General features: G+C 38.5%; 1 protein-coding gene across 5 annotated transcripts in view; it reads right to left on the bottom strand.

Annotated features, from left to right (window-relative positions):
• Positions 1–4670: 4670 nt before the first annotated feature.
• The window catches only part of nek1 (NIMA-related kinase 1), a 48385-nt gene continuing 38541 nt past the window's right edge, over positions 4671–14514 (bottom strand). For all 5 annotated transcript variants that reach the window (XM_048206725.1, XM_048206728.1, XM_048206726.1 and 2 more), the window contains 4 exons: positions 14107–14456; positions 11466–11599; positions 8550–8682; positions 4671–6278 (listed from right to left, as the gene is read on the bottom strand). In XM_048206725.1, the coding sequence (XP_048062682.1) occupies positions 6265–6278; positions 8550–8682; positions 11466–11599; positions 14107–14456 (631 nt within the window). In that variant the 3' untranslated portion in view covers positions 4671–6264. The remainder of the gene's footprint in view (positions 6279–8549; positions 8683–11465; positions 11600–14106; positions 14457–14514) is intronic.

The raw sequence follows: 14514 nt of genomic DNA, 5'->3' as shown, positions 1-14514 counted from the left end.
TGCCCCAAAAGAATCTTACTGACTCCAAACTTTTGAAGTGTTTGATTTATTTACATTTATATTTTTACATTTAGATTAGCATGTCATTGTCTAACACTCAACTAATTTAAATGAAAAACTATGTTCTATTTTTTTCTTTTTATTTAGACAAAATGGTATAGAATTTTTTTTATAAAAACAAAAACAAAAAACAATCAAATTATGGGTGATGGGTTACAGGTTTTGAGGGAATTATATTATAATGTAACATTTTAAATAGTCCATGTTTTCTATTAGTGTTACAACCTATCCAGGTGGTGTTGTAGGTTATAACAGCAGCACTCTTTGTGTACTGTACTTGACATTAATTTACAGTTTAGGGATAAACTATAGATTTAGTTAACTTGTAGCGGATGAAAATGTGAGTATTATATAAAGGGTTGACATAGCACAAACACTGAGACTTCGAAGCAAAATGTGTCACAACACTCCCTGATCTCCCCACATAAACACTTTGCACCAACTGTTCCCTGCAGTTCGTCATCTAAACACATCCTGCTTTCTCTTTCCCTCTCAAATACATCTATCAATACACGCTTTACAGCCCACGCTATTGATAATCTCACTGTTCCTATCTCAGCAGAACTTCAGCAGGATATTGAATGTCTGTTTCCACACCAGAGACAGTTAATAGTGCAGAGGTTAATGAAAGAGCAGTATTAATCTGCCTTCAGGTGGGGGAGGTTTTTAACTCAACCTAACCTACTTTAAGAAGCCCACAGAGAGACTGTACAAATAAACTAGATCTGCGTTTCAACTCACAGGGAGAGAAAGACTCCGCAAAATTATACCTCCAGGCAAAACACTTGTCAGATTAGGCACAAAGCCATCGGTGAAATTAGTGAGGTCAGATACAAGGCATAAATGATTCATTCATGTGTGCGCATGGTAAACGGAGCGTGAATATGTATGTATTGCATATATACATAGGAGACTCGCATATCGCCTTTTGGGAGCCGAAACCGGGAAGTCAATTAACTCAACCCCTGGGATTTGATAAATGGGTAAAAGATTTTAAAGGAACGGAGGGTGAGACAAGGATAACAGCTTTTTCTTGCACAATCCATTCTGCTGTCTGATTGCCTTATTCCACTGACCTAATCAGTCATGGACATATTAAACATTCCCCCAGTGTCCACAGGCCTTGATTAAAAAAGTCCCCCCGAACTCCATGACTCCTGACCACGAATATTATACATTATATCAATTTAATGAATCGTTGAAATGTTTGTATCACGAGTCCAAGTTTTTCTTGAAATGGTAAATGAGTATCATCATATCTGTAAGCAGTCGTTTAGATGATAAATAGTTAATTACATTGCCTTTTTTAATTGAAAGAATTTCAGGAGCATTAACCATAACGGTGTGATTAATGACACCCTGCCATTTCGAAAATTGCAGTACAATATATACGTCTAGGTACTCAAATGAGAGTAAAACTCTGCCATGATGAAGAAAATAAAAATCCACTCTTCCATCCATCAGTGCTTCCTTGTACACCGTAATTTATTCTCCCACAGGATGAAGTAGATGTATTTGCATAGTGCACAGCCATCAAAGAGGCATAATTAACTGTAACAATGGATATTAAAAAAAAACATACAAACAAAGCACGAAATAGAGTAAGGCTAATTGATATCACAGAAAGTGTTTGCTGGTAGTGGAGGGCTTGTATTTATATTTTAGTTGAATATTTTACTGCTAATTCCCCTCCACCCCCCCACCCCTAATTTGAGGTCATTTACTAATACTACTACTATTTTTGAAAGAAGTCCCCTGCATTTATTTAATCAAAAATCCAAAACAGTAACATTGTGAAACTGTTTTCTGTTTGAATATTTAAAATGCGGCAAAGATGAATTATCAGCATCATTACTCCAGTCTTTTGTATCACATGATGCTTCAGAAATCATTCTGATATGCTGATTTGGTGCTTAAGAAACATTTCTTATTAACAGTGTTGAAACAGTTGTGCTGCTTAATATCTTTGTGGAAACCATAATCAGGGCTAGCGGGGCAGAAGGTGGTGATGATTCTAGGGCCCCCCGATTTTAAACTCCACCAAAACGAAGGGGATGTACACGAAGGGGACAATACCCCTCCCCAGACCTGGAACAAGATTTCAAGGGGGCCAACAGCAACAACCTGCACCGGGGCCCGGATACCCCAGCTACGGCCCTGACCGCAATACTTTTTTTTTTTTTTCCAGGATTCTTTGATGAATAGAAAGTTCAAAAGAACAGCATTTATTTAAAATAGAAATCGGTGCATCTCTAGTTACAAACGATCGATCGGCCAGGGATCAGAATCGGCCGATTTCCCGCATGATTGGCCCGGATCGGTGACCGAATCTTTCTGATTCCGAGCCGATCCGTTTTCTTAAGTGGTACAGGCAATAATGTCAGCTGCGCGACACACACCCGCCTCCTCTCTCACTCGTCTCCTTCGCTCCGGTTAAATAGTGCTTGTATTGCACATAACATTAGTCATTCCCAGGGTTGCCAGGTTTCCACAACAAAACCTGCCCAATTGCTACTCAAAACTAGCCCAACCGCATTTCAGGGGGGTTCCACAGTAAAAATACGCATTTTTGGCAGGGTTCTCCTGGTAAAATTTGCATTCCAGGGGCTAAATATCATGTTATTTGGGGTAGCTTCAACCCACGGAGATGAAAACAACCCACGGCAACAGTGTAAATGTAGCCCAATTCCGCAGGAAAACTAAAGACTTGGCAACACTGGTCATTCCCGCAGTTTCGCACTCACACCAAAAGCATGCGCACCACTGATCTATATTAGTGGAGCGCACAAGCCGCTTCTCAGTCTCAGATTGTGAGTCACAAGTACCAAAATGTGTGGCTTCCTGTGCTTAAAAGTGCCCTAGAATTAAAAATTGAATTTTCCTCGGCATAGTTAAATAACAAGTGTTCAGTACATGGAAATGACATACAGTGAGTCTCAAACTCCATTGTTTCCTCCTTCTTTTATAAATCTCATTTGTTTAAAAGACCTCCGAAGAACAGGCGAATCTCAACATAACACCGACTGTTACGTAACAGTCGGGATCATTAATATGTACGCCCCCAATATTTACATATGCCAGCCCATGATCAAGGCATTAGACAAGGGCAGCCAGTATTAACGTCTGGATCTGTGCACAGCTGAATCATCAGACTAGGTAAGCAAACAAGGACAATAGCGAAAGATGGCAGATGGAGCAATAATAACTGACATGATCCATGATATCATGATATTTTTAGTGATATTTGTAAATTGTCTTTCTAAATGTTTTGTTAGCATGTTGCTAATGTACTGTTAAATGTGGTTAAAGTTGCCATCGTTTCTTACTGTATTCACGGATTTCATTTTTAAACATTTGCAGTCTGTATAATTCATAAACACAACTTCATTCTTTATAAATCTCTCCAATAGTGTAGCATTAGCCGTTAGCCACAGAGCACTATCAAACTCATTCAGAATCAAATGTAAACATCCAAATAAACACTGTACTTACGCGATTAGACATGCTGCATGACGAACACTTTGTAAAGATCCATTTGAGGGTTATATTAGCTGTGTGAACTTTGTTTATGCTGTTTAAGGTAAGCGCGAGCTCCGTGGGCAGGGAGCGTGAGCATTTAAAGGGGCTGCAGCATGAATCGGTGCATAGTTAATGATGCCCTAAAATAGGCAGTTAAAAAAATTAATTAAAAAAAATCTATGGGGTATTTTGAGCTGAAAGTTCACAGACACATTCAGGGGACACCTTAGACTTATATTACATCTTGTAAAAAAACGTTCGATGGCACCTTTAAAAGTCAAATACATACAAAATGATGTCAAAATGCCTGTCTTGGTATTGAGTATTACTACTTGGTATATGAGTATTCATGTAAACAGTCAGTTTTGGAACGTCAAATGGTTGAGAAAGAGAGCACGTTATGTAACAGTATATTGGGGCCGTGCATAAACTCTTAAAGTGACAGCAGTCTAATATTCCTGCTGCTGTCTGTCATGTTAATCAAAGAGCAAAAGACAAAGAAAATCACTTCCTGCTCTTGACTGAATACATTTTTTATTTTTATTTTAATTGTAAGCATTAATCTGTATTTAATTTTTACAATAAAGACTATCCAGTGTTATTTTACTTTGATTACATTTGATTACTTTAATTTCTTTAAGTAGTATTTCTAACCTGAATAAAAACCTACTCAATCTGAAAAACTTAGTTTCATAGCTCTCTTTATTTTATTGCATTTGTGCTGTTGTTTGCAATTTGTTTATTTGTTCTTATTTTATTACTGACTTTTTACCTTTTTTTTTATGAAAAAAACTTTGTGTTGAAGAAAAGTAGATTTTTGTTTGTATATGCTGTCGGTTATAGTTATTAGAAAGAAAATCAGAATCTGCAAAAACTGGTATCGGCAGATCACACTTATGAAACACTTAGAAAATTGCAATCTGTGCATCTCTATTTGTAACAAAATAAATGTCTTTAGTGTCACTTTTGATCAGTTTTATGCATCCTTTCTGAATATAAGTATTAATTTCTTTCTGACCTCAACCTTATAAACAGTAGAATACATCCACAAAAAGAATTTGATAATACAATAATCTTGGAATACACATGAATGAATTCGGAAAGGTTTGATTTAATGAAAGCAAACACTATGTGACTCAAGATATCTGGCAAAGACACAACTTATACACACACCCACAGTAGTTTGTGGTTGTCTGAGAATGTATGGGTGTTCTGTGATAAGGGGAAACCCCTACATGCTTTCAGCCAATTCTTGTGACAGCTGCACGGTTGCTGCTGACTGACAGCTCACCAGACTAATCAGGTTGAGCATAGGTGAAGAAAAGCCCCCTCCCATCTAGGTAGCTGAAAACAGATATTGCAACTGATTTTAGCTCAGCTGTTTCACATCCAAAGCTGAGTGTTTTATTGCCAAATACCCACACACAGGCACATTATTTGGGGAAAAAGAAAAAAAAAAAGAAAAAGAAACTTTATTTCTCAGTACAAAGATATACATATTCTGACATGCAATCAAACAGTAATGCTTGCAACTTATTTAACAATTTTCTGTACATTTTCAAGTACCACATTCTGCCAGCAACTAAAACAAAGAGGCCATTTTAATACATCCTGCTGGAGATGCATCTGCACACAACATACACAAAGCATGCGCACAGCATTAACAAATGCTCTTGTGATAGTTCACCCAAAATGAAAATTCTCTCATCATTTACTCACTCTCATGTCGTTTCAAATTCTTGTCCATACTATGAAAGTCAATGGGGTCCAACATTGGACCCCATTCATTTTCATTCTATGGACAAAAACAGTTGAAACATTCCTCAGAATATCTTGTATTAAGAAAGAAAGTCATGCAGGTCTGACATGAGGGTGAATAAATTATGACAGAATATAAGTTTTTGGGTGAACTATCCCGTTAATAAACCCAATAAGTGTGCTAGTCACTTTATATGCATAGTAACTCTCCCTAAATAAGAGTTTTGTCAAGTCCTGAAATAATGCTTTAAGATTCACCAGTAAGAAATCTTGAAAGAGGCAAAATTATATTTGAGCATGTTATGAAAACGACATGTAAAAAGTACAAAAAAAGGTTCAGAAAATTTGAGAAGACTGGTATTTTTAGAATATAAGTTAAGAGTAATCTGTTGTCTGAGGTAGACAGCTGGTTTAAACCCGCTGCCTGTTGTGTGCAAGCACCTGACATTGGGCAGATAATTGACCTCTGACCCCTGAACTAGACCTCCATAGCCAGTCCAGGGCCTTAAAAAGCAGTTTCCATGGCTTCAGCTGTTGTGAATACAGCAGGAGCAGCATTTTCACATACAGTCTGTCATCAGCTAGGAGGACACACATGTACATCTCTGTCTGAGACTTATTACTTCTCTTCTGCTAACACTCGGCTACGCTTTGGTTAAATATAATTATCCACAGCACATTTATATGCACAAAATTTACAGAGAAGTGCTTCAGTTACTTGGGATATGGAAGTAGTACTACAGTCAACCGTGGACTCTAAACTGCCCATGCTTGAGTGGCCCATTTCCCCTTTTCCCCCTCTCTCTCTCTCTCTCTCACTCCCCCCTTCCCCCATAGCACCTCCTCGGCCTGTCAGAGTGCATCATGGGAACACTTCAGCCTGCCAGCAGATTGTCCAAGGCTGCCAACGGAACGGATGAATAACTTCTATTCATCATTATCTGAGAGAGAGCGAGAGAGAGGGGCAGAAGAGAAAGAAACAGAGGAACTGTTATAGGATAATCAACTCACTTACGAGACCGACATCTGAAGAAAACTTCCAGGTTATATTCCTGATGTCAGAGGTCACATTAAAGTCCATAATCTGGAGTTAGCCCTGAACACATAGTGTAAATGCCAGGAATACCCTCACATCAATCAGAGGCTGCTACATACACAAGCAGACGCATGTATGCACCTTAACCCAAATGATGTGACCTGACCCAAATGCCCTGGAAATGCTCAGAGATTTATGCAGCACATCTTGTGCCGCATACATCTGCTGCACGAGCAGGCACTGCTTATTTGAACATTTCATCCATTTCACTCTAACTAATTCTGTTTAGACTGGTGAAAGACCCACACACATTATGATCTGACATGAGCAAATCATTCTGGTATGTCACATTATTACATTTTTTTTTATATGCATTTTGTTTTTTTTACTAATACTATTATTATTATCAACTTTATTTTTGATATTATTGTATCAGTAAGTCTAGGGAATAAAACAGAGGAAAAATAACTGGTTGAGGTAGACACTCACATACCTAAAATATGTGTATACTGTATACATATGTACAAACCCGATTCCAAAAAAGTTGGGACACTGTACAAATTGTGAATAAAAAAAGGAATGCAATAATTTACAAATCTCATAAACTTATATTTTATTCACAATAGAATATAGATAACATATCAAATGTTGAAAGTGAGACATTTTGAAATGTCATGCCAAAAATTGGCTCATTTTGGATTTCATGAGAGCTACACATTCCAAAAAAGTTGGGACAGGTAGCAATAAGAGGCCGGAAAAGTTAAATGTACATATAAGGAACAGCTGGAGGACCAATTTGCAACTTATTAGGTCAATTGGCAACATGATTGGATATAAAAAGAGCCTCTCAGAGTGGCAGTGTCTCTCAGAAGTCAAGATGGGCAGAGGATCACCAAATAGCAGGAATGCTACTGTAATGGAAATCACAACATGGGCTCAGGAATACTTCCAGAAAACATTGTCGGTGAACAAAAACCACCGTGCCATTCTAAAACTCTATAGGTCAAAAAAGAAGCCATATCTAAACATGGTACAGAAGCGCAGGCGTTTTCTCTGGGCCAAGGCTCATTTAAAATGGACTGTAGCAAAGTGGAAATCTGTTCTGTGGTCAGACGAAGCAAAATTTGAAGTTCTTTTTGGAAAACATGGACGCCATGTCATCCGGACTAAAGAGGACAAGGACAACCCAAGTTCTTATCAGCGCTCAGTTTAGAAGCCTGCATCTCTGATGGTATGGGGTTGCATGAGTGCGTGTGGCATGGGCAGCTTACACATCTGGAAAGGCACCATCAATGCTGAAAGGTATATCCAAGTTCTAGAACAACATATGCTCCCATCAGACATTGTCTCTTTCAGGGAAGACCGTGCATTTTCCAACATGACAATGCCACACTACATACTGCATCAATTACAACATCATGGCTGCATAGAAGAAGGATCCGGATACTGAAATGGCCAGCCTGCAGTCCAGATCTTTCACCCATAGAAAACATTTGGCTCATCATAAAGAGGAAGATGCGACAAAGAACACCTAAGACAGTTGAGCAACTAGAAGCCTGTATTAGACAAGAATGGGACAACATTCCTATTCCTAAACTTGAGCAACTTGTCTCCTCAGTCCCCAGACGTTTGCAGACTGTTACAAAAAGAAGAGGGGATGCCACACAGTGGTAAACATGGCCTCGTCCCAACTTTTTTGAGATGTTTTGATGCCATGATACATTTTCTCAGTTTAAACATTTGATATGTCATCTATGTTGTATTCTGAATAAAATATTGAAATTTGAAATTTCCACATCATTGCATTCTGTTTTTATTCACAATTTGTACAGTGTCCCAACTTTTTTGGAATAGGGTTTGTATATTGTGTTAGTATTATCATTAAGGTATACAGGTATACATAAAAGGAGTACACATTCAGATAGACTGTCTGAATAAGAACCAGTGTCAATATGTCTCTTTATGAATGTGTGTTTGTGTGTGTTCTCAGGGCATTCTCTGAGATGCTTGAATTACTGCACTCAATGACATAATTGCCATCATCTACACCCATCCATGTTATATTGCTCTATTTCTGCAAACATCTGACTAAATGAACTAGTACACATGTAAGAACACCAGATTAAATGGTACATGAATGGATCAGAGAGTGAGATTGTGTGCATAAACACTTTACCTTCTTGGTAAGCTCCATCTGCCATCACCAAATGGAGGATTTTAGGATACAAGTGCTGGTGCTCAGTTCCCAGAATGCTTTGCACCATGCTAGAGCCCATTGCAATGTTCTCATCTTCATCCTCATGAATCGCCTAAATAAACAAAGAAAATTCATACAAATAACAATCTAATACTGGATAAAGCCATGCAATCCAATTAAAGTCCATTAAAGTCCTTACAGGGATAATTCACCCAAAAATGAAATTCTTTCATCATTTACTCACTCTCATGTTGTTACAAACTTGTATGACTATGACTTCCATTCTTCTGAGGCAAACAGAAGAAGATATTTTGAAGAACACTTGGGTCCAAACAATATTCGCTTCACAGAAAATCATACAGGTTTGGAACAACAAGAAGGTATAGAAGCTTGTTTCTGCCACTAAATAAAAAATAAAAAAGGTAATTGTGATTTTTTAACTCACTATTTTCACTTTTTTTTCCTCACAATTGCAAGTTTATCTTTCAATTCTGACTTTATAACACGCAATTGCGACTTTTTATCTTGCAACTCTGATTTTTTAACTCGCAATTGTCTATATCTCGCTATTCTAAGAAAAAAATTCAGTGGCGGAAACAAGCTTCCATATGAGGGTGAGTAAACGATGACAGAAATTTCATTTTTGGGTGAACCAACCATTTCAGTTAAGAACTGTAAAGGCCCCGATATACTTCAAATGAAATCAAAGAACTGATGTGACGTCATTTCGAACAAAATCAGGCCAAAATGAAGTTCGTTTTGTGTTCTTTTTGGAAGTTCAAAATGGCTTGCCAAAGTGAACTTTAAGGAAAAGTTCACTCCAGCTGCAAAACACCTTCGTAACTACCATTGGTCCGTGACGATAACGTAATAGGAGGTGTGCGCTGAGTAGGGATGGGCGATATTATCGTTTGCGATAAATACCGTTGAAAATTCTACTCATGATAAAAATTTGTCTCCTCGCGATAATTACGATAAGTCTAGTTGTTGACTTATTTCGTGCGCGACCGATTCACTGTTCATGTGTGGAGTTAAAACAAGCATGACGAAAGACGTGAGGCTGAGGAGCAGCTTGTTGTTAAGCGAAGAGTTCCCTTCACAATTTGGAACTGGTTTGGTTATAGAAAATCAGATGTGGAGCAAACTACGGTAATCACTATAAACAAATGTTCAATGAATGAGCCGTATGTCATTCACGCCATCATCACCCGGGTTTTGATAGCGCGCGAGTGCAGGTGAGACCTGAACATCTCACGTTGCTATTGTTTAAACTAAACTCATTTAAACCTTGCCAGTTGCCACTTTAAACATTCAACTGTAAGACGCAAAAGAGAACTTGCGCGCGCTGTGAGGAGATTTATGTGTACTCATCCGAAGCGCGTACACGGAGAGCTGCGTCAGATATATTTTGTAAACTATCTGAAGACATAGTTGGGATTGTTACTTTTTGATACAGTTAGGGCTGTTACGGTCGGCATGACAATCGCGCGACATTATATATAATAAATAAATAAATAAATATATATATATATATGTGAGGTTGCGTTAACTGTTTTTGTTTTTTAGCAATGAAAAATATGAAGGCCGTCCGTCAGATTACTGAGGCTGATGTAGCTTGTAAATGTAATTCCCGCCCCTGCCCAGTAGGTGGTGAGCGCGCTCCAGTGTGGCAGCAGAGCGCGAGTTCAGTCTCCAGAATAAAATGATGCGTTTGATTACAAGCACACAGTTTAGGTATATTTATGATAATAAAGTTATGATACTTATACTTAAATAATTCAGTTTCTAATCCAGTTCATTTTGTTTTAAATGGTTTGTTTTCTTATTTTTCTTGCTGACTAATGACTATCAAGTTTATGGTGTAATATATATATATATATATATATATATATATATATATATATATATATATATATATATATATATATATATATAATTATCGTCATTGGTATCGTTATCGCAATAAATACCTGAAATTATCGTGATAATTTTTTTAGGCCATATCGCCCATCCCTAGCGCTGAGGCTCTGCCTTCACTCGCGTGGAACGCTTCTCTGACTCATGTCATGTGTTTGAGTTTGTTGAGTTAAGATCTCTGCGGGTGAAAACATGAACACACTGGATAGCCGCTTTATAGTACAAAATGAAGTTGTGCTTCTGATAAAATGAGGCACTGACATTGTTTTTCATGTTTGATACTGTAAAGCTGCTTGACTTTAAGCACTGGAGTTCTAATTTGTAGAGCTCGTGCTAACATACCCATGTTGTTATGATCAGATGCTTTCTATAAAAAATGCTTGCGGTTTTCTCATTTTTGTTATTGTGTTTATTTTGTTACTGAGAGGAAAGTGCACGGCACATATTTACATATTCATCTAAATGTCACTCTCAGCAGTGTGGGTGGCGTCAGATGTTCGATTACAGTATATCGCTGGTCACGCATTTCAAACTTTGTTTTACCCCTAAACGAAGAGCGAAAAAGAACTTTGTTTGAAGTATATCGGGGCCTTAAGGTCGTATTCACTACAGAGTTTCTTAGCTTAAGGTTTTTTTTGCAACTGGCAGAAAAAAGTAAAAAAATGCAACAAATTACTGCAGTTTATTGCACTTCCAGTGTGACAAACTATATAAAAAGTATCATAAGACAGCACAAATAACATTCTTAAAGGTTAAGGATAACATCTGTATCTAATTCCCAGAATGAACCCAAAGGCTAAAAACAAAACTTAGATGAGTGTCCTCTTAGAAGTACATGGCTGCATTGTTATTGGTGGTGTTTGACCACTAAAGACCTCTTAGATATGCAGAATTTCCGCAATGCATTCAACCGGGCATAAAACCACTGAATCTCACTGGAGACATGGTGAGAGTTGACATTTAATGCAAAACTCAGACCTTGATCTTGTTGTAGGCTTGGATGAAGTTCTCAAAGCCCATGGCCTGCTCTAGATGGAACCGCAGCTCCTCCAGACGACTGAAGATACTGTCCTGTTGCTCTAGGTCTTCGTCGTCCTCTTCCTCGCTGTCATCTGCATTCATACCCATGCACAGGTATAAAGACATGCTACAATATATCACAAAGTTCACGCAGCGGGAGTGTATTGTTGTGGAATATTGGCTGATACCACGCTGACCTATGTCAGTATTGAAAGTGTTATTTGCCATTGTCACTCCACACACTGTAGTCAATCAATCATCAGATTTAATTAGCCAGAACAATATCTTTAGCTCAATAAATATTTGCTTTCATTTCCAGTGTGCTTAGCAACAAAGTTTTGAACATATTTGTTTGCGATGTATTTAGGATACAGTTCTATTGTGTTTGTAGATGCAGTCAGCAATTGTTTGGAGTTTTTATGGGTTGTTTTGATCATTTATGGACATAGTTGTGTTTGTGGATGGTGTCAACATCTGTGATGCGTTTGTAGATGCGGTTAGCTGTTGTGTTGTGCTGTTTTAGTGGATATTGTTAGCTGTTGTTTTGTGTTAGCGGATATGGCTAGCTGTTGTGTTGTTTTAGAGGATATGTTTAGCTGTTGTATCTAGCTGTTTTGCTCTGTTAGCGGTTGTATCTAGCTGTTGTGCTGTTTTAGCAAATATAGTTAGCGGTTGTGCTGTTTTAGCAGATGTGGTTAGATGTTGTGCTGTTTTAGAGGATATGGTTAGCTGTTGTGTTGTTTTAGAGGATATGTTTAGCTGTTGTATCTAGCTGTTTTGCTCTGTTAGCGGTTGCATCTAGCTGTTGTGCTGTTTTAGCAAATATAGTTAGCGGTTGTGCTGTTTTAGCAGATGTGGTTAGATGTTGTGCTGTTTTTGAGGATATGGTTAGCTGTTGTGTTGTTTTTGAGGATATGGTTAGCTGTTGTGTTGTTTTTGAGGATATGTTTAGCTGTTGTGTCTAGCCGTTTTGCTCTGTTAGCGGTTGTATCTAGCTATTGTGCTGTTTTAGCAGATGTGGTTAGCTGTTGTGTTGTTTTAGAGGATATGTTTAGCTGTTGTGTCTAGCTGTTTTGCTCTGTTAATGGTTGCATCTAGCTGTTGTATCTAGCTGTTGTGCTGTTTTAGAGGATATGGTTAGCTGTTGTGTTGTTTTAGAGGATATGTTTAGCTGTTGTGTCTAGCTGTTTTACTCTGTTAGCGGTTGAATCTAGCTGTTGTGTTGTTTTAGAGGATATGTTTAGCTGTTGTTTCTAGCTGTTTTGCTCTGTTAGCTGTTGTATCTAGCTGTTGTGCTCCGTTAGCGGTTGTATCTAGCTGTTGTGTTGTTTTAGAGGATATGTTTAGCTGTTGTGTCTAGCTGTTTTACTCTGTTAGCGGTTGAATCTAGCTGTTGTGTTGTTTTAGAGGATATGTTTAGCTGTTGTTTCTAGCTGTTTTGCTCTGTTAGCTGTTGTATCTAGCTGTTGTGCTCCGTTAGCGGTTGTATCTAGCTGTTGTGTTGTTTTAGAGGATATGTTTAGCTGTTCTGTCTAGCTGTTTTGCTCTGTTAGCTGTTGTATCTAGCTGTTGTGCTGTTTTAGAGGATATGGTTAGCTGTTGTGTTGTTTTAGAGGATATGTTTAGCTGTTGTTTCTAGCCGTTTTGCTCTGTTAGCTGTTGTTTCTAGCTGTTTTGCTCCGTTAGCGGTTGTATCTAGCTGTTGTGTTGTTTTAGAGGATATGTTTAGCTGTTCTGTCTAGCTGTTTTGCTCTGTTAGCTGTTGTATCTAGCTGTTGTGCTGTTTTAGAGGATATGGTTAGCTGTTGTGTTGTTTTAGAGGATATGTTTAGGTGTTGTGTCTAGCTGTTTTGCTCTGTTAGTGGTTGTATCTAGCTGTTGTGCTGTTTTAGAGGATATGGTTAGCTGTTGTGTTGTTTTAGAGGATATGTTTAGGTGTTGTGTCTAGCTGTTTTGCTCTGTTAGTGGTTGTATCTAGCTGTTGTGCTGTTTTAGAGGATATGGTTAGCTGTTGTGTTGTTTTAGAGGATATGTTTAGGTGTTGTGTCTAGCTGTTTTGCTCTGTTAGTGGTTGTATCTAGCTGTTGTGCTGTTTTAGAGGATATGGTTAGCTGTTGTGTTGTTTTAGAGGATATGGTTAGCTGTTGTGTCTAGATGTTTTACTCTGTTAGCGGTTGTATCTAGCTGTTGTGTTGTTTTAGAGGATATGGTTAGCTGTTGTGTCTAGATGTTTTATTCTGTTAGCGGTTGTATCTAGCTGTTGTGTTGTTTTTGAGGATATGTTTAGCTGTTGTGTCTAGCTGTTTTGCTCTGTTAGCGGTTGTATTTAGTTGCTGTGCTGTTTTAGCAGATATGGTTAGCTGTTTTGCTCTTAGCGGTTTTATGCGGTTTTAGCAGATAAAGTTAGCCGGTGTGCTATATTAGTGGTTGCGTCGAGCTGTTGCGCTGTGTTAGTGGATATGGTTTCGCTGTTGTTGTCTTCACAGAAGTGTTCACGGATAAAATTAGCTGTTTTGGGGGATGTGTTCAGCCTTTGTGCTCTGTTTGTGGATTCGGTTAGTAGCTGTAGTTGTTATGGATGCAGTCGTGATTGCATTACCTGACTGCCACTCCTCATTGAGCTGGCCTTCACTGCTATTCTGTTCTTCATCTTCCTCAACCTCCATTCCATTAGTAACTGGCCCTCCTGGTTCTTCCTCACCATGGCTAACATCGTCCTCTTCCTCAGCCATTCTATTAAAACACTCCTCCTCTGGACTGCATTTGTCATCACCAGCATTAGCCAGCCCATTAAGACCAGCTGCCTCTTCATCGGCCGGGCTGCCACTGGATCCACCACCATCGTCCTCCTCTTCGTCATCATCATCATCATCATCTTCACTGCGCTGCTCCTGGAGAAGCCTCTCCATAGATGCTCTGAGCTCCCTCAAATCTTCATCCTCATACACACTGAGACAGAGACAGTCATAAGTGAGGGTGTGTTTATGTGAGCAGGTACACATGCATT

Source organism: Megalobrama amblycephala, linkage group LG11 (genome assembly GCF_018812025.1).
Source record: "Megalobrama amblycephala isolate DHTTF-2021 linkage group LG11, ASM1881202v1, whole genome shotgun sequence".
In the NCBI taxonomy this organism is placed as follows: domain Eukaryota; kingdom Metazoa; phylum Chordata; class Actinopteri; order Cypriniformes; family Xenocyprididae; genus Megalobrama; species Megalobrama amblycephala.
Note: the sequence above shows the minus strand (reverse complement) of the source record. Positions and strands in the feature narration are given on the sequence as shown.